The following is a 20,057-nucleotide window of genomic DNA, read 5'->3' as shown; positions in this document are numbered from 1 at the left end:
AAAAAGAAAAAGAAAATCTATCAAAAACAAAAAAAGCTAGGGGGGCCTAGGTGGCTCAGCTGGTTAAGTATCCAACTCTTGACGCAGGGTTGTGAGCTCAAGCACAGAGCTGGGCTCCATGCTGGGGTGCAGCCTACTTAAAAAAAAAAAAAGTTATAACAAGAAATAAGTATTTAAAAAAATCTAGCCAAACATATTAAAAAACAATAATAGCTAACATATGTTGATTGCTTATCATAAGCCTGCACTGTTCAAAGTTCCTTTAGTAACCACACTTACAAACTTGAGCTCTCCATCTGGTGACTTGAGAAAAAGAGACAGAAATAAAAGAGAGGAAAGAGAGGGGTCAGAGAGTAGGGGAAAGATCCAGATGGAAGAAAGACCCACCAGCTGGAATGGGACATGATGACGCATGCTCACTGCTTTACACAGAAGAGAAGCACAAAGACAGAGGAACCCACTCTCAAAGAGAAGCTACTCCTAGAAAGAGGTCATCGTATGGATGGAGTCATCTTACAGATTTTAAGGATGATGTCATTTAAAAAATTCTGTTGAGTTTCTGTATAACCTAAAGTGTAAATGTAGACATCATCTCTTAGCATTTGCCCTACTTGGCCGAATTAAATCCAGTCAAGGGTAGGAAGGCCCCTCCACCTACCCTACCGCTTGCCTGCCCCGCTCTCTTTCAAGTACTAGATCAGGGGAGACTGGCAGAAGCCTCGAGATAAAGAGGTGTGAGGAGGGAATGAGAGAGGGGATGCGGTAGGGAGCAAAGCGTCAGCATAAAGGCTCCCCCACATTCCCCGCAGAACTCCTGCTGGGTCCAGTGTGGGAAACAGTCAGATGTCCCCAGGCATGCTTACCTCCTGCTCTGTGAAGAGGATGTCAGTATAGCACAGCTTCAAAAAAAAAAGAAAAAAAAAAAAAAAAAAAAGAAAAAAGAAGCGCTGTTACCACCTGACTCCAGACTCCTCTCCCACACAAACCATCAATCACTTTCCTCCACCAGCTCCCAACTCAAGGCTTTCTGCCTCAGGAGGATAGATGGAAGACAGGAGGGTAGCCTACAGAAATCCCAGACAATAAAACCAATGCTCTCTCAGATGGAAAATGTTCCTGGATGGGTGTTTTTTTGGGGGGGGGGTTCAGGGTGGTCACTGAGGACCAGGTATGGCTGGAGAGCTAAATTTTATCAAATGCACTGAATCCTAAAGTAGTAAAGGGAGACACATCCGGCCTTTATGGAACCCCCCGCATGTCAAAACACTCAATCCAGCAGACATGAAGCATTTATTGCGCTGAGACTTGCAGCCACATTTGGCCTTATTCACAGGCATTTAAATTTATCATGAAAACAACAAGGTCCAATTGTATTATATTTATAGCGTAGGCTATTAATACCATGACAGGAAAGAATAGGCTATAAAAGTCAGGATGTATCAGAACTGAGGAAAGATCCCAAGTGCAGAATAGATCATCCAAAAATACTGCAGGTTCATATTCTCTATGCTCCTAAGAAAGTTAAAATTACTTTCTTTAGGGCTATGAATAGAGACTACAATTATAAAGCAGCCTTTGTAGGCGTCATTATTTATAATGAGAGTGGGAAGGTGGAAGGAGGGGGAAGGAGACAGACACCCCTGTACATTCTGAATGGTTCATCCTAAACCCTCCGCAGATTTTCTACTTACATCCTGGTCGTAGCGCTTCCTGATTTCCGGGTGAGTCTGCTCTATTAAGCAATCTACAAAACACGTCTGAAAGGGAAGAGAAGGTTAAGATCTGCCAGGCACAAAGGAAAATCTACTCTACCCTTCTCTCAGTGCCCAATACACCACATAATTTAGGGATAAGGAGAGGAAAAGGAGAGCCAGGAGGATTATGGGACAGCAAAGGATTAACACTGAAGCCATAGGATTATTTTCAAATGAAAGATGAAATCTTCCTTGGACAAGCAGTCTCCCAGGAAATGAAAACTTATAAAATCAGAGTAAGGCTCAATTTCCCCTCTTCTGTCCAGATGTAGACACAAGGCTGCAAGTGGCTTAGAAACAGGCACCATCTGCTGCTCAGGAAAAGCTAGAATTTCGGAGGTTTCACACTAGGCGCGCAGGCCCCCCTGAGTCAGGAGGTCCAGCATTATGGCCTCAAACCCCAACTTGTGACTCTGAAGGCTGAAAAAAATGAGCAGGAAGGAAGAGAAATCCTGTTCCAAGTAGCAGAAAGTTCTCTCACCTTGCCATGGTGGAGATGGCCACAGAGGGTCACATTTCTGATGAGCTCTGAGTTATCCATCAGATCTGCCAAGAAGCTGAAAGGAGAAAGGAAAAGAGAAGAGGGACTTTGGCAAACGCTTCCAAATGGGAAGTGGCGCAAAGGTGTTTCGCGTATTTTGTCAGGAACAACTTTCAGACCAACTGGAGAATGCTCAGAGGCAGACGTGAATTTCTACGTCTACATGGGTCTGGCTCTGGAAATGGAATAGACTTATCCATGAGGTAACACAACCCATGAAATGAGATTTCAAAAGCAAGCAAGAAGAACAGCAGAACCAAATACCAGCATGCATGCACACACACAAGCACTGCTGCTCTCAAAACCCTCAGGTAGATTTATTCCATTTATGCATTTATTCTATTAATGCAAAGGGGACTTAAAAGTACTTTGAGAACTTCTCTCTCTCTCTCTCTTTTTTTTTAAGATTTAAAAAATTTTAGAGATAGGGTGCCTGGGTGGCTCGGTGGGTCAAGCGACTGCCGTCGGCTCAAGTCATGATCCCCGGGGTCCTGGGATCGAGTCCCACATTGGGACCCCCCCTGACCTTCGGGAAGCCTGCTTCTCCCTTTCCCTCTGCCTGCCACTCCCCCTGCTTGTGCTCTGTCAAATAAATAAAATCTTTTTAAAAAATTAAAAATAAAAAAATAAAATAAAAATTTTAGAGACAGAGCGCGAGTGGGGGGTGAGGAGGAGCAGAGGTAGAGGGACAAGCCGACTCTGTGCTGAATACGGAGCCTGACGCAGGGCCCGATCCTGAGACCCTAAGATCACAACCTGAGCTGAAATCAAGAGTTAGACACTTAACCAACTGAGCCACCCAGGCATCCCAGCTTCTTTTTTGAAACTGCCCTCAGAGCTAGTTAACAAAACTTTTCAGAAAATTCCATCTCGTTAATGATGCTGAGGAGTTCTACCTTGATCAAAACCAGTGCTTTCTTGCTTATCACACACATTAACTCACGGCAAATAGCCTTCAGAGGACTTTGGCTCTTTGAAACATCAAGCCCACTTTCAAAGATTTGAGATTTTTAAAAATCACCACTGAGAACACAAGAGAATCTGAAGCAAGTTCTAAAGACAACTGAAAAGTTGTTTCAAAAATGGCTGAACGTTGGCAGGTGAGCTGACCATTCAGAAGGGACCCCACTCTTTTGGACATACTAGATGTCAACACATTAAAAAAAAAAAAAAAAGACATTTCATTATCTAATAACGAGTCCTAAGCACTTCAATATATGAGAATCTTACAACTGCATTTCATCAATGAAAATATTTTCAGAAAGCCTGCAGTATGAAGAGTCTAAAGTATACGTGTATCCCCCTACTTGTGCCCTCCTCTCCAAAATGAAGAGTTGTTCTATTCCGCAAACACTAAGCAATCTTACCGAGTCAAAACAGGCTCTGGTGGCCCTACACTGATGATTACAATACCCAGTTCTGTCTCAAAGACCGGCTTCTAATACCCAACTAAAGGGTTGGAAGAGAAAAGGCTGAGCTCTAAATGAGAGCCAGGAGAAAAGTTAAGATGGGCTGAACTTTTCCAGCAACATGTATGCTCAAGGAAAATTCTGGCAAATTGTAGGAGAGAATTTTTGGTTTTTCTTTCTTTTTTTTTTTTTTTTAAATGATTTTTTATTATATTATGTTAGTCACCATACAGTACATCCCCGGTTTCCGATGTAAGGCTCAATGATTCATTAGTTGTGTATAACACCCAGTGCACCATGCAATACGGATTTTTGGTTTTTCAATTCACTAGCTACTTCAACCACAATCCACATCCCACCTCCACAGAAAAATGAACCCACATTATTTGTGCAGACACCCCTTATAACTTACTCCATTTCATACACCGTGACAGGTAATGTCTGCTCCATCAGAGTGAATTTCTTGGTTTTCACTGGCTTAATAATAGGTTCTGGCGGGGGGGGGAAGAAAAAGTAGTGATGTGTAGGTTGGCATAAAACATAACAATACAGAGCCCCATTTCATCAGACTGAGCTTTTATTTGTTTTTTAAGATTTATTTATATATTAGAGAAGGAGTGTGCAGGGGAGGGGCTGAGGAAGAAGGAGAGAGAAAATCTCAAGCAGACTCCCCACTGAGCATGGGGCCTGACATAGGGCTTGATCTCAAGACCCTGAGGCCATGACCTAAGCCAAAACCAAGAGTCGGACACTGAACTAAGCCACCCAGGCGCCCCCAGACTGAGCTTTCATAATGTTTATGTGTCATCAATTTATGTTATTCTCAAGGACCACTCATATGTTGAAACAAGTTCTGGAAATGCTATTTGGCACAAGACAGTGAAGGATCTGGACCTGTGGACTGAAACGTTTGGACTTCGTTTTGTGGGAGGAAGGGAGAGGGACTGAATATAAGCTGAGGTCAATGTCAGTTTGAAACCCCTCCCTGCATTTATAAAATCTAACCACTTCCCAGAAGATCAATGAAAAGGATAAAAGAAGTAGAAAATCGGCACTGTGAGGACTGGTTAAAGGAGTTGGGATTATTTGGATGGAAAAACAGATCACACCAGAGGGAGAACTTAAAAATAGTCTTTAAGTTGGGGCACTTGGGTGGCTCAGTCGGTTAAGTGTCCAACTCTTGATCTCAGGTCTTAATCTCAGGGTCATAAGCTCAAGCCCCTTGTTGGGTTCCACACTGGGCGTGGAGCCTACATAAAAAACAAAACAGGGACGCCTGGGTGACTCAGTTAGCTAAGCGTCTGCCTTTGGCTCAGGTCATGATCCTGCAGTCTGGGATCAAGTCCTGCTCAGTGGGGAGCCTGCTTCTCCCTCTGCCTGCTGCTCCCCCTGCTTGTGCTCTCTCTGACAAATAAATGAAATCTTTAAAAATAAATGGACAGATAAATAAATAATAAACAAAAAACCCCCAAACAAACAAAAATAGTCTTTAAGCACAGATATTCAGATAAATAAACAGTTATTCAGTAAATAAAGAAATAACTCCCATTTGCTTAGTAAGAAGCTACGAGTTGTCCTGAATATTAAAACAGGGTGAAAGGGAAGCTCAATCCAGAAGCAGTACCTGGAAGCAGTAGAGAGAAGCGAATCAATTCATTCACTGAACTTTCAACACTGCTGACGGCTATGACCTGAAGTTTTCTAGACTCCATCTCACCTCTCCCAACCCGGTGCCTCCTGACTTACCAGTGAGAGGCTGGGTGTCTTCCTCCTGAACGATGGTCTCCACCTCGGGGCCGTACACCTCCTCTGCTGTGGGGTAGTACTTCTTGTCCTCGTGCAGCACCACCTCCATCCCAGGGTGGTCCTCATCATGGTCTCCCACATCGTCGTCGTCGTCGTCGTCATCCATCTAAGAGCAAGAGAGGGGAGGAGGTCAGGAGAGGCGTGCACCCTTCCTTCTCAGTGACTATATTACACGAATTAAGAGCAATGACTCCCCAGGCTTGACAGCTTCTTATTTTGAGTTCTGTGCCAAAGAGTCAGCAGGGCAGGTCCTGCTCTTGCGTGATCCTTCCCAGTAAGCCATGGCTACCAGCGGCTCTCCTGCTTCAAGCTAGCCCCTTCTTAAATGTGGACCACCCGTCACAAGTGGATCGAGATGGAGGAAAAAAATGGCTTACCATAGCGTATCTTTTTTTTTTTTTAAGATTTTATTTATTCATTTGATACACACAGAGAGAGAAAGAGAGATAGAGAGCACAAGCAGGGGAGCTGCAGGCTCTCTGCCGAGCAAGCACCCTGATGTGGGATTCGATCTCAAGACCCAGGGATCATGACCCAGGCTGAAGGCAGACGCTTAACCGACTGAGCCACCCAGGCACCCCTAGCAAATCCTTTTAAGGGAAAAAATAACTTGCTTCAAGGGCAGAAGTCACAAACCAGAGGTAGAAACCGGGAACAAGTCCATACCTTTAAATTTTTCACTTAGACTCACAGAACTGTTTTTTTTTTTTTTTTTTTTAAAGATTTTATTTATTTATTTGACAGAGATAGAGACAGCCAGCGAGAGAGGGAACACAAGCAGGGGGAGTGGGAGAGGAAGAAGCAGGCTCATAGCAGAGGAGCCTGATGTGGGGCTCGATCCTGGAACGCCGGGATCACGCCCCGAGCCGAAGGCAGACGCTTAACCGCTGTGCCACCCAGGCGCCCCAGAACTGTTTTTGAAAAAGACCTTTGTGACACATAAGTAATAGGTGTTGGTGAGGATGTGGAGAAACTGGAACCCTCAGACACTGCTGGTGGGAATGTGAAATGGGCGGCCACTCTGACAACAGTTTGGTAGGTCCTCAAAATGTTAACCACAGAGTTATCCTACGACCCAGTAATCCCACTAATAGATACATACCCAACACAAACGAAAATCTACGTTACACAAAAACTTATAAACAGATGTTCAAAGTAGCATTATACATAATGGTCAAAAAGTGGAAACAACCCAAAGGTCAATCAACTGAGGACTGGATAAATAAAATGTGGTCTATCCATATAGTGGAATAGTTATTTGACAATAAAATGAAGTATTTGTACCTGCCACAATATAGACGAACCTTGAAAACATGCTGCTAAGTGAAGGAAGCCAGACACAAAAGGCCATAGACTGTATGATTCCGTTTATATGAAATGTCCCGCATAGGCAGCTCTATGGAGACAGAAAGTAGACTAGCGGTTGCCGAGGCTGGGGGAATAGGAGAATTGCAGGGCAATGGTTAAGGGGTACAGGGTTTCTTTCTGGGATGATGAAAATACTTTAAAATTGTTTGTGATGATGGCTGCATGAGCCTGTGAATATCCTAAAAGCCAGTGAAATGTACACATTTAATGGGTGAATTGTATGGTATCTGAATTATATCTTAATAAAACTGTGAAAAAGAAACTGTAACCTGCTTTTTCTAATACCCAGGTAATCAGAAAGCAAATAAGCAAAACAACAACCCAACAGCACATACTTATACCCTACTTTTGATGACTATGTTGTCTACCACATACGACTCACTTAACAAAGCCCCTATCTAACACACACGGCTTCTAATTTCTAGCACTATAAACATCACTGCAATCAACCACTTTTTTTCCAAGATTTTATTTATTTATTTGCGAGAGACAGAGTGAGCGAGAGAGAACACAAGAAGGCAGAGAGGCAGGCAGAGGGAGAAGGAGAAGCAGGCTGAGCAAGGAGCCCGACACAGGACTCGATCCCAAGACCCTGGGATCATGACCCGAGCCAAAGGCAGACGCTCAACCAACTGAGCCACCCAGGCGCCCCGAATGAATTCTTTCTACATATTCCTGCCCCTGTTGAATGCTTGCAGTAACCTGGCCCTCACTCACAAGATGGCCCATTTCCCTGCTGGAAGGCACAGCCAGAAAGTTAGTCTTTGTAAAGGACTTTAAAAACATCTCCTGGGGCACCTGGGTGGCTCAGTCATTGCACATATGCCTTCGGCTCAGGTCATGATCCCAGGGTCATGGGATTGAGTCCTGCATAGGCTCCCTGTTCAGCGGGAAGCCTGCTTCTCCCTCTCCCACTTCCTCTGCTTGTGTTCCCTCTCTCACTCTCTCTCTCTGTCCAATAAAATCTTTAAAAAAATAATAAATAAATAAATAAAAACATCTCTTTATAAGTGAACCCACAGTCATAAGCAACACTGAATGAAGCTATGCCCTCTTCTGCTAAAGAGTCCTTTGAATAATTAAAAGTGGCTACTACAACACATTTTATGTTCCAAAATATCCTGGTTTCTTCATTTATTCAACAAATACCTTTTTTAAAAAAAGACTTATTTATTTTAGAAAGAGAGCGAGAGTGAGCGAGCAGGGGGAGGGGCAGAAGGAGGGGGAACGAGAGTCTGAAGCACACTCGATGTGAAGCCTGACGAGGGGCTCGATCTCACAACCCTGAAATCACTTGTGAGACCATGACCTAAGTCAAAACCAAGAGCTGGAGCTTAATCGACTGTGACACCCAGGTGCCCCTCAACAAATACTGGGCACTTACTACCAGGCACTGCTCTAGTGCTGATAATACAGCAGTGGGGGAAAAAAAAGGTGATGACATTTGAGTAAAACTCTGAAGGAAGAGAGAAAGCTCTACAAGTGGCTGAGGAAGAACATTCTAGTTGACCGGAACAACAAATGCAAAGGACCTGGGACAAGAGGATTAGCAAGGAAGCCAGGATGGGGAGAACAGCATAGAAACATGAGAGTCCTTAGTGAACAGAATGCATCTGGGAGTGAGCGTACTAAGAAAAGAGGTATGAGGAAAGGAGCCTTGGGGTCTGTTGACATTTAGAGGTCAGGGAGGTGAGGAGGCCCCGGCAGCAAAGACAGAGAAGAAACGGACCAGTGAAAAGGAAAACCGGGGGCGGGGGGGATTCCATGGAAGCCAACAGAAGAGGGGATTTTAAGGAGGGAGTGATCAGCCAGGTCAGATGCTCAGACAGGTCTGGTAAGATGAGGACGGGGCCTGGGGCCGAGGTTACTAGTGACGTTGACACGAGCAGTGCTATGGAACGGGAGAGGCAGAGGACAGAAATGGGTTTGAGAGGATGTGAAGACAGCAAGTATCACAAACTGTTTCGAGTGGGGGAAGCAGGGTAATGGGAAGGGGGATATGGGATGAGTCCAGAGAAATACGAGCATGTCTGTATGCTGACGGGGATGATGTAGCAGAGGGAAAACTGACACAGGAGAGGGGGGACATGCTGGGGTTAGAGTCTTACGCAGGTGAGAAGGGATGGGACCTAGTTCCTGGTAGATACAAACACAAACAGATCATCCCTAAGAACAGGAGGGAAGGCAGATGGCACAGATGTAGGGAGGCGGGTAGAGGTACTGGTGGGAGCCCGTTTTCCTTCACACAAATCCCAGCATGTCAACTGCTTTCTTAAAAAGAACAAAGAACCCTCCAGTGGTGTGCTGATCAGCTACCTCCTACCATCCTTACGCTGTTCTTCAATTAACATGGCCTGACATTACGTTAGCTCTTTGGATAGCCATACATATCCTACTGGGCGGCGCCCCAAACCAGCCATCAAGCCAGTTTCTTCCTGCCCCATAGTGCCGAATGCATTTTGCATCTAATTGTAGGATTTTATATAATAATTTCCAACTACCTGTAATTATTTCTAGCTGGGTGTCCTGTTGGACAACTCAAACTTGACAAGTGTAAAATAAAACTATTCAAGCGTCTTTTTCTCATTTCTATTTGTCTGTTAATAACCAGTGTTCCGCTAGTCATCCCACTCACCCCAATTTCTGCCGCCCAGCTCCATACCTGTGCACCCTTCCACTATGATGAGCTCCTGCCCTCCTGACCCCCTCTTCACTAAAGGAAGGGTCCCAGCATCCTCCTTTGATCATGTCAGCCTTTCTCCGCATTCTCTACCCAAGGCCTTCCAGGGTCTGGTCCCTCCTCTGTGCTTCAGCCCTACAGCCATCCTTCAGGGACTGTGCTTTGGCAGTTGGGAAGAGAAATCATTTCCTCTTAACATGCTACCTCTGGGCTCCTGCTCACTGCACTCCTTTCGAGAATGTCCCTCCTTCTCTCCTGTCTCCATTATCAAAATCCTATGCATCTGTTTACTATTATATATGTCAATAAAAAATGTTTTTAGGGGAGCCTGTGTGGCTAAGTCAGTTGGGTGTCTGCCTTCAGCTCAGGTCATCATCTCAGGGTCCTGGGATCAAGCCCCGCATCAGGCTCTCCACTCAGGTGACCTGTATCAGGCGAGTCTGCTTCTCCCTCTCCCTCTTGATCTCTCTCACTTTTGCTCTCTTAAATAAATAAATAAAATCTTTTTTTTTTTTAAAGTTTAAAAAAAATCTGTGTATCCCGTGCGGACTGGGAGGCTACAGGAACTCTCATTCTGCTGAGAGGAGTATGGACTAGTGCTGGTAAGCTGGGAGCAACCTGACGCGCTGAGTAAAAACCCCTTAAGTATAAACAGATTAATATGTACACGATCCTGTGATTAGCAAGTCTGCTTTTGGGAACATAACTCAAAGACATTTTCCCACGGTGCAGGAGGGACATATCTGCGAATATCCGCTGCAGCGTTATTTGTATGAGGGAAGGCTGGCGGCAGGTCACCCTGGTACCCGTTGCTAAGAAAGTAACGCACACCGGGCCTTACTGAGCAGCAGTCAGACGCCAGACCGGACAGACACACAGCACCAGAGATGGATTCTAAACCACACCACTTATCACAAGGCTGGGTGAAAAGTGAGAAGCAGAGCGATGCAGACAAGCCGATACCACTTACAGTACTCACATTAACAATGCAACCATTCACATTTTGCAGCTCATACAAACACAGAGACACACACGCGCTACAATTACTACAGTAACAGCATGAGAAAGAGATACAAAGGAATTAATGAGTTAATTAAACAAGAGCAGAGCCCTGCACAGGCAACAATACCGAGGAGCACCAATCAGAGTGGGATGAACTCGACAGTCGGTACTGAGATGCAAACGTTCACACGGGGCCTAGGCAGTCCTTTTTCTTTAAAGGATTTTTTAAGAGCTTTAGTGAAACAGAATTGACGTGCCACACAATTCACCCATTTTCAATGCACAGTTCGGTGGGTTTTAGTATATTCAGAGCTGTGCAACCATCACCACAAACGATGTCAGACTGTCACCCCAAAAAGAAACCCTGTACCTTTTAGCCATCACTCCCCAATTCCAATGCCCCCAAACGAAGGCAACCACTAATCACTCCTCTTCCTACCCCTACAGATGCCTACTCAGTCTTTGGCTCCACTATGAATGTCACTTCCTCAGATACCCTTCTTGGTCATCACAGCCAGAAATGATCCCCCCTTACTAACTACTACTACAGTCCTGAGCTGAAATGATCTCAATGGGGCACCTGGCTGGCTCAGTTGGTGGAGCACACAACTCTTGATCAGGATTGTGACTTTGAGCCCCACGTTGGGTGTGGAGATTACTTAAAATTAAAATCTTTAAAAATAAATTTAAGAAATAAGATAAAATAATCTAAATGGTACTTGTCCTTCCCTGCTTCATACTATAAAGATTTTTTTGTACTTCATCTCCCCTGGTGAGCAGTAGGTTCCTGGAGGGCAGAGACAGTGTCTTGGCTCTCTCTGTATCATGATTCCTTGAAAACAGTAATTACAAATATAAGTGATTACAAATACTTCATGAATGAATTTCTTTATTTACTTAGCCCGGAATTCAAGTATGATGAGATCACTTTGAATTTAGAGTTCCTTTTTTTTTTTTTTTTAAAGATTTTATTTATTTATTCGACAGAGATAGAGACAGGCAGCGAGAGAGGGAACACAAGCAGGGGGAGTGGGAGAGGAAGAAGCAGGCTCCCAGCGGAGGAGCCTGATGTGGGGCTCGATCCCACAACGCCGGGACCACGCCCTGAGCCGAAGGCAGATGCCTAACCGCTGTGCCACCCGGGAGCCCCTGAATTTAGAGTTTCTTATCCAGTGTGTTAGCTTACATCATGTGTGAATTTTATAAACTTCCCTTCTCTATTTTCACCTAAGCCATTGATAAAAAGGTTAAAAAGAATGGGACCAACCATGGATGCCTGGGGCATGTCACCTCTGGTGATCCATTCATCAACACTCTTTGGGTCTCACTGTTCTATCAGCTGTGACCTCTCCTAACTTTATTATATGACCCAACCCATACTCTTTCCACAGGGACATCATGAGTTGCAATGATTACCTTAGGAAAAGTGAAATGGAATAAGGACCAAGAAGACTTTCTATCTATTTGATCTGCATGAGAATATATTCACAAATTGCTTATAAAATGAAAATTATCGTTTTAAAAATATATATTTTATTTATTTATTTGACAGAGGGAGAGACAGCACAAGCAGGGGGGGCAGTAGGCAGAGGGAGAGGGAGAAGCAGACTCCCCACTGAGCAGGGAGCCCGATGTGGGGGCTCCATCCTAGGACCCTGGGATTATGACCTGAGCCAAAGGCAGATGCTTAACTGAATGAGCCATCCAGGAGCCCCTGTATCTTCCCTTTCTATTGCTTTTATTCACCCTTCAAAACCTATGCTTATAAGGAAGCTGCCAGTGGAGCTGCACTTGGAAAAACTGACTACCTTTTCTAAGTTGGTATTACTCACAACTGTCAAAAAGAACTTCAGCTAAACGGAAGGAGAGCTACTACGATGAAGTAGAGCTCGTATTATAAAACCACCCCACCCATGAAACTACCTTATACCCCCTCTTTTAGAACTTTGGAAGCTAAGCTTTCTTAGGGGCAGCATAGGACCCTAACAAGTCATATATTTAAAAGGTGCAACGTGAGAGATGTACACGGGATATGATGGGAGCACAGAGGATTCACTGTTTTGTTTTGTTTTTTTCCCAAAGAAAGAGATGAAAACAGCAATATATTTGTTTTACCTCATCAAGATCTTTGGTCTCTCTGCCCAATTCATCATCATCTTCATCAGAATCAAGCTCTGGTCCAATATAATTCCCAAACTCATCATATAAGTCAGTATCCATGATGCTAAAATTCAAGGAAAAGAGGCATTAGATTCTGGCGAGGTAACCGAGGCCTCCACAACATGGCCCCACATTTCTAACCCTATGGTTGACCATATCCTTTCAACACATCTCCTCTCCAGTTAGACCCACCTATTGACTGACCGCTCCTCCCAAAGCCCTGTACTTTCCCCTCCTCCCTGCTCTACCTGTTTACATTCTCTTCTCCCACTCTTATAATACTAAAAAAATTTTAACTAAGAACAATACCGGAAAGGTGCAAAGTAGCACAAATATTTTTTTTTCCTAAATTACTCGAGGATAAGTTGCTGACACAGTGCTTCATCACCTCCTAATACTTGAATGCGGGAGTTGGCAAACCATGGCCTGTGGCCAATCTGGCCTGCTGCCTGTTTTCATGCAGCCCCCAAGCTAGAAATGCCTTTCACGTTTTTAAATAGTTGGAAAATATCAAAAGAATATTTCATGATATGTGCAAATTATATAAAATTCAAATTTCAGTGTCTATAAAAACAGCTTTATTGGAACACAGCCAGGCTCATTCATTTATAATGTCTGTGGCTGCTTTCACACTGTAACAGCAAAGTTGAGTAGTTGCAACTGAGACCATATGGCCCACAAAGCCTAAAATATTTACTATCTGGCCCTTGATAGAAAGTTTGCCAACCCCTGCTTTAGTCTGTGTGATTCCTACAAACAAGGACATTTTCCCACATAACCACAATATGACAATCAAAATCAGAAAATGAACAGTGACACATTATTACCACCTAATCCACAGACCTCCATTATTAGAATAAACCACTGTTTTTTTAAAGTAGGCTCTATGCGTCCAGGGTGGAACCCAACACCAGGCTTGAACTCATGACCCTGAGATCAAGACCTGAGCTAAGATCAAGAATTAGACACTTAACCAATGGAGCCACCCAGGCGCCCCTAAACAAACTGTTCTAATAATGTCCTGCACAGCAAAGGATCCAATCCAGGATCACATGTTTGCATTTAATGGTCATGTGTTTAGTCTCCTGTTCTCAGGAACAGCTCCTCAGTCTCTCCTTCACTTCCACAACGTGACAGTTTTGAAGATTACAAGCTATTGATTTTTGTAAAATGTCCCTTAATTTGGGTTTGTTTGATGTTTCCTCACGACTGGAGTCAGGTTCTGCATTTTTGGCAGGAATATCTCAGAAGTAATGTGGTGTTCTTTTCAGTGCATCTCCCATCAGGGAGACGATTTTGATCTGTCCCATTAGTGGTGATGTCAATTTAATCACTTGATGAAATGGTGTCTGCCAGGCTTTTCGAATGTAAAGTTACTTGTTTTCTCTTTGTAATTAATAAGTATTCGTAGGTTTTCTCCACTTTAATTACTGAAATTCTATTCAAAGCAACAATTCAAATGCTACTTCCTTCGAGCTTTTCTAGATTCTCAATTTCTCACTCCCCTACACTGCTATAGCCTTTTGTACCTTAATCGGCATCCAATTCTGCCTGGAATGGCAGTTAACTACTACCCTCCCCACCAATCCTACAGTTTATAAGTAAGAAGCAACAAGCCAGAGATGGGGTAAGGGTTACAGCTCTGGAGTTGGAAGGCCTACATTTGAATCTTAACTTTGTCACTTACTAACTAGGTACTCCCAGGTAAGTTACTACACTTCTCCAAATGTATTTCCTCAAATGGAAAGTGGAGTAATCCCCATTGCATAAAGTTATGAGACTTAAACACAACAGTCTGGGTAAACAATTTATCACAGTCCCCACCTCAATAAATGTCAGCAAGCATTATTTTTTTGGCCATTCTTGAATACAGGAACCCTGTGTTCTTTGTGCCTTCCTGCCAATGCCCAACATAGCACCTTGCATAAGTAGGAACTGGATAAATGTTAACTGAATGGAATATTTAATTTTGAGATAGTGATATTTATCTCAAGTAAAGGACTAGCTCCAGGAACTTGTAATTAAATGTAAATTATGATGGAAACTTTCATACGCATAGATTCTTTTTACTTCCTAAGAGCTATTACTTCTGTGCTCATTTCAATCTCCCATGACTGAAGATCCACGAAGTGCCTGCGCACATTTTTTTATAAAAGGCTGCTCGCAGAACAAACCAAGCTAATTTCTGCTTCAAGGCCCCTGCACTTGAAATTCTCTTCCAACATGCTCTTCCCTTGGATATTTATACCTGTTCCCTCATTTCACTCAGGTCCCTACTAAAATGTCACCTCTGAGAATGTCACTCTAAAACAGCCTTCCCTACCCACACTCTCCAACTCCCCATTTTCACTGTTTTATTTTTATTAGTAGTACTAGTCCTTCTCTCACATATATCTATTCACGTCATTTTCACTGTCATCTCCCCACTACAATTTAAGCAAAGATTTTGTTTTATTTCACTTAGAACTGTGCTGGCATAAAACAAGATCTAAATAAGTATTTGTTGAATGAATGACTCCTACAAGACACAGAGAAGATAGCTGACTTGCCCACAGTTGCACAAAACTAGTGACCAAACCTCATTGCAGCTTCCCGCTAATACGCAAGCTCTCAAACGAATACAGAATAAGGATGGAGGGAGGTTGGTAGAGAAAAGGCGGCACAGATGGAAGGAGTAAGACAACGACCCCTGCCCAGGGAAGGAATTTTACGGAGGGTCGACACTGAGGGAACCCCGGAACCGAGGTACGTGCTGTGTGTGTGTGTGGGGGGGTGTCTTTCATTCCCTTTCCCGCTCCACGCTTTACCCATCTGTAAAGTGAAAGGGGGCAGAAAACCTACAATGTCTCTTCCAGATCTGACATTATTTAATTTCCCATCCCACCCGGAGCAACTTTCCCCTGCCGTTGACCCCCCACCAGCTCACCTGCCACCCGCTCAGGCTAAAAAGCTCCAAGTCCGCTGCCGGAGACCGCGCTTCCGCCGCACGCCGTCGCGCCGCTGCGCCCGCCGACCAGAAGGCCCCCGCAGACGCGGCCGTCGCGTTTCTGTCCCGAGGACAGCCCTCTGCCTGAGGACCGGCTGGGAGGAATGCCGGCCGCGGACTCAGGAACGAGCGACGTGGAATCGTAGGGTTCCCAAACCAGGGAATGGGCCGCTCCAAAGAGATTGAGGCCTGAGGCGGCATGAATCTGGTCAGGCTCCTCGGAGCCACCCTGAAAGGGGGCCTTCGGGACGACCACATGATCAGGCTGTTGGAGCAGTTGCTGAGCAACCACAGCTGCTGGGCGTGGTCTACGCCGACCCGTGCCGTTCTGGTGTATCTGAGTATTCCTAAAGAAAACAAGGAAATCTAGGCCTGAGGTCCCGGGGTGAAGGGCCTGGGGGGGGGGGGGCGGAAGGGTTAGTTGTTCTCTCTCTTCAATGACTGCGGAGGGCTCAGAAGTGGACAGGAGCCAGGGCACTTGAGTTCAGTTCCTGGCCTGCCCCGCCCCCTTCTAGGTGTTCCGTTTACCCGCGCTGGGGTGGAGGGAAAGGGGTTTGGGGTTGGTCGCAGACCTCCTGCTTCACTGCCCTAGGGCTGTTGATGATGACGCCGCCGCAAAATCTAGCTCAACGCACCAAAAGTGTGAGGTTCAGAGAGATCTCACAGCAAGTAAATGCCAGAGCCACTACTAGCACCCACATAGGTGATTTCCTTGTAGAACGGATGGATCAGCCTCACATACGCAGGGGCTGCAGAAATACAATGGCAGAGGGGCTCCTGGGTGGTTCAGTGGTTAACCGTCTGCCTTCGGGTCAGGTCGTGATCCCAGGGTCCTGGGATCCAGCCGGGCAGCGGGCTCCCTGCTCAGGGGAAGGCTACTGCTCCCTCTACCACTCCCCCTGCTTGTGTTCCCTCTCTTGCTGTCTCTCTCTCTGTCAAATAAATAAATAAAATCTTAAAAAAAAAAAATGCAGTGGCAGAGCTAAAGAGGTTGCTCAAGTACCTACAGACCTGTGCTCCAGGACTGGTCTGGATGAGGGATTTGGGAACGGGGATCCCTGAACCCCTTCCTCTGCCACTTCTGCTTGATTTCCTACTCAGTCATTGCATCTGGTTTGGGTGGAAAGTATCATTCCCCATTAAAAACATTGAATGATGGGTGAACTTTTATCCCTGGACTCAGTATAGTTAACAATAGTTTTGTTTTTGTGGGAGGTCCTCTGTCATAACACCTGGCGATAGAGTGAGCCCAGATGGAAGAGTGAGGGGACTGAATTCTGAGATCCAAATGTTTCCTCAGCAGAATCACCAAAATTAAAATGCTTTTAGAGGCAGAGAACAAAATTAAGACAGGGCTCCAAACTGAAAGGCAGAACTCTGTATTCTATTTTCAGTGACAAGTCTTAAGCAAGTCCTCACTGTGCAACTCATATAGTAGAGAACTAGATTGTTGTAATGGCCTCCAAGATAAGTGGAACGATATCCAGAGCGCTTTGGGATCATTTTGTAGGCTGGCAAAGAATGCAGACACATCCTCCTCCCTGATATTGATTTTCCACTCATGTCCATTCCCTTTGCCTTCCTAGAAACAGACTATGGAAAAGAATGATATCATTGACTTCAAGGCTTTGGAGAAAGAGCTGCAGGCTGCACTCACTGCTGATGAGAAATATAAACGGGAGAATGCTGCCAAGTTACGGGCTGTGGAGCAGAAGGTGGCTTCCTATGAGGAGTTCAGGTTGGCTTAAGGCAATTTTTCTCAGACCCTCCTGGTTATGGTGGACTGTAGTAGATAAGGCATGTGCTTTGCAGTCAGACAATTCTGGGCTCAGTCCTGGCCCTACCTTCTGCTACCTGTGTGATCTTATGCAAGTTGCTTAACCTCTCTGAGCCCCTATTCCTCATCTGTAAAAGAGAGTGACCATTGTTACGATTAAATAAATTATTACATGTAAGATTTTGAGCACAATGTCTGGCACATGGGAGGTGATCCGAGCTGTCAGCCTTTGTTGCTGTTATTATTGTTGTCATATTGGCTTGCTGGTAGGTTTCACCTCTATCATGCAAAGTGCAGCCACCTCATATCCACAGATAGCATGAAGTCTATCCTCCAATCTCTGTCCTTTGCTCACAGGGGTATTGTCCTTGCATCACATCTGAAACCACTGGAGCGGAAGGACAAGATAGGAGGGAAGAGGACCGTGGCCTGGAACTGTCACGCTACTCAGAGAGGGACCTCTCAGGACGAGACCACTGAAATCTCCCAGGTAGGTGAGGCCCAGCCTCTTCAGCCCAGTAGGATCCTCTGCCCTAAACCTCCAATCCTGTCTTCTTACGACACATACTTCTTCCTTCTTTCTCATGTTGAGCTAACAGGGGCAGGTTTCCACCTCCAATCCCAGAAAGAAAAGCAACCAGCAGATGGTGAGGGTGAGTTAAACTGGGCAGAACAAGTCAGAAAGGTGGGCTAGGCAGGTCTTCTTCACTCAGTCCTTTAACCTGCACTCCCGGATCAGATTTGAGTTGCTCGGTCCCCAGGTTATATGGTATATAGTGTAATGATACCGTGGCAGCGTTGGGAGAGAGACCCAGCCTGTCAGATTTCTAACACTCACCTTGAATTCCTTTCTCTCTTTCTGAGGTTTCCAATCATCCCCTGACTTACTCTCATAGAGCAGGGCTATGTTCACATTCATCAGCGGGAAAATCCTGGTACAACTGAGATTTTCAAATCATGGCCTGGGTTCCTTGGGGCCCTCCCTCCCTGTCCCATTCCCAGTTCGCTGATCTGAAAGCCAGGCCCACCGGGACCACAGCCTACCCAGTACTCAGAGAGCCACACTAGAACTTAGATGAAAACCCACAGACTCCCCTCACTGTCACTCTCTAACTGACTCAGAGCAGCTGGAAGAACTCGGGCCTTCCTTTCCTTCCTTGTGATCCAGGAGAAAACACTTTTCCAGCCTGAGACCTCCGCAGAGTTCTACCGTGATTGGCGTCGGTCCTTGCGGAGTGGGCCAGAGCGCTACCAGGCCCTGCTGCAGCTCGGAGGTCCAAAGCTGGGTCACCTCTTCCAGACGGACGTGGGGTTTGGACTTCTAGGGGAGCTGCTGGTGGCACTGGCTGATCACGTGAGGCTGGCCGACCGGTTGGTGGTGCTAGGGATCCTGCGCAGCCTGGCCCGCACCGGGCGCTTCACCCTGAACCTGAGCCTGCTGAGCCACGCGGAGAGAGCGAGCTGCAGAGGCCTGTTCCAGAAGCTGCAGGCCACGAGTGCTCCCAGACCCACAAAGGAGGGGCTCAGCCAGAGGGAGCGGGGTCTGGAGGAGCAGCCTGGTGGGCTCCAGGAGGAGGAGAGGCTCCTGCAAGAGCTGCTAGGGCTGTACCAGGTGGATTGACAGGACCAGTTACCTTCAGGAGGCCCCCAGTGGCCACTGGAGGCATTTTTTGCTTGTTGTCCTGGGGGCTCTGCAGCACTGAGAAGCCCACACCTAATTCCCTTCTCAACTTGGAATTTTCAGACCATATGCAGGAATCGAATCTTCCCCACTTCCCCAGCCACCTTGGTGGCTCAGTATTCTGAACCACGTAGATCAACAAAATGGTCAGGGGCCCAAAAGCTTGAAAGAGGTTTGCTTCCCACCCTTAGAGTCTGCCAAGCCCCTAGCCTGTGGCCCTGAGAGACGGGTATGTGCCCAACCAAATGCTGGCTATCCCAGTTAAAGCCTCTACTAAAGTAAATAAACAAACAAACTAACTAACTAATTAAATAAATGAAAAACAAAAGAGAAAAAAAGAAAAATCATCAATCTTCCATGGTAAACAAATACTGATCTCCATAGCTCTTAACAAGACTACCCCAAATCAATGAATGGATATTGAAATGACAAATGATGAAATGGTACCTCATTGAGGTATAGTATTTTGCTCAGGGGCTGAATTCCTGCGCTTCCTGTGCAGGTTGGGCCTGGAAAAGCCCCAAGCCGTCAGCTTAGGTCTGGCCAGCCTCCTAGGCTTCAGATGGCCAGATGTGCAGGCAGGTGGGTCTTCTTCAGCTCCCGGATTGACCAAAGGGAAGACCTATCCACCAAGCAGGCAGGCAGGGCCTGAAGCAGGAAGGCAGAGATTTTCCTGTTCTAGCACCTGTGCCCTTGCTTCTCATTCCGTTTTCCCCTGACCCATTCTTGGGTGAGTGCCAGTGTTCTAGAAAGGGGAGAGAGGGCCGGGTTCTAGAATGGTTTTCGCTCCAGATCACATCTGGAACATGAGAAGGGCATCTTGTACACCAGCTGGGAATAAATCGCCTTGCCTTTGGCCGCTTCCTCTGCAGGGTCTTGCTTCTTTCCCTGGC

At 45.7% G+C, this 20,057-nt stretch overlaps 2 protein-coding genes across 4 annotated transcripts in view; one reads left to right on the top strand and one right to left on the bottom strand.

Moving 5' to 3' along the window:
* EFTUD2 (elongation factor Tu GTP binding domain containing 2) overlaps positions 1-15,932 on the bottom strand; it is a 40,103-nt gene extending 24,171 nt beyond the window's left edge. Inside the window, exons 1-7 of the mRNA XM_026512637.4 lie at positions 15,647-15,932; positions 12,676-12,784; positions 5,451-5,616; positions 4,117-4,195; positions 2,236-2,311; positions 1,692-1,757; positions 864-899 (exon numbers count right to left, since the gene is read on the bottom strand). Coding sequence (XP_026368422.1) covers positions 864-899; positions 1,692-1,757; positions 2,236-2,311; positions 4,117-4,195; positions 5,451-5,616; positions 12,676-12,780 — 528 coding nt within the window. The 5' untranslated portion in view covers positions 12,781-12,784; positions 15,647-15,932. The remainder of the gene's footprint in view (positions 1-863; positions 900-1,691; positions 1,758-2,235; positions 2,312-4,116; positions 4,196-5,450; positions 5,617-12,675; positions 12,785-15,646) is intronic.
* Positions 15,933-15,964: 32 nt separating this feature from the next.
* CCDC103 (coiled-coil domain containing 103) lies at positions 15,965-20,027 on the top strand. 3 transcript variants are annotated; one of them, XM_057317779.1, is made up of 4 exons: positions 15,965-16,083; positions 17,299-17,444; positions 17,841-17,973; positions 18,652-20,027. In XM_057317779.1, exons 2-4 carry the CDS (start codon positions 17,302-17,304, stop codon positions 19,102-19,104), a joined length of 729 nt encoding a protein of 242 aa, XP_057173762.1. In that variant the 5' UTR covers positions 15,965-16,083; positions 17,299-17,301; the 3' UTR covers positions 19,105-20,027. The 3 variants fall into 3 exon arrangements, with proteins under 3 accessions (XP_057173762.1, XP_026368426.2, XP_048083077.2); XM_026512641.4 differs by having other exon boundaries at positions 17,293-17,444; positions 18,652-20,026; XM_048227120.2 differs by lacking the exon at positions 15,965-16,083 and adding an exon at positions 16,144-16,409 and having other exon boundaries at positions 17,293-17,444.
* Positions 20,028-20,057: the final 30 nt, after the last annotated feature.

Source organism: Ursus arctos, unplaced genomic scaffold, assembly GCF_023065955.2.
Source record: "Ursus arctos isolate Adak ecotype North America unplaced genomic scaffold, UrsArc2.0 scaffold_24, whole genome shotgun sequence".
Lineage (NCBI taxonomy): Eukaryota > Metazoa > Chordata > Mammalia > Carnivora > Ursidae > Ursus > Ursus arctos.
The sequence above is the reverse complement of the archived record's forward strand: the minus strand, read 5'-3'. Positions and strand labels throughout refer to the sequence as shown.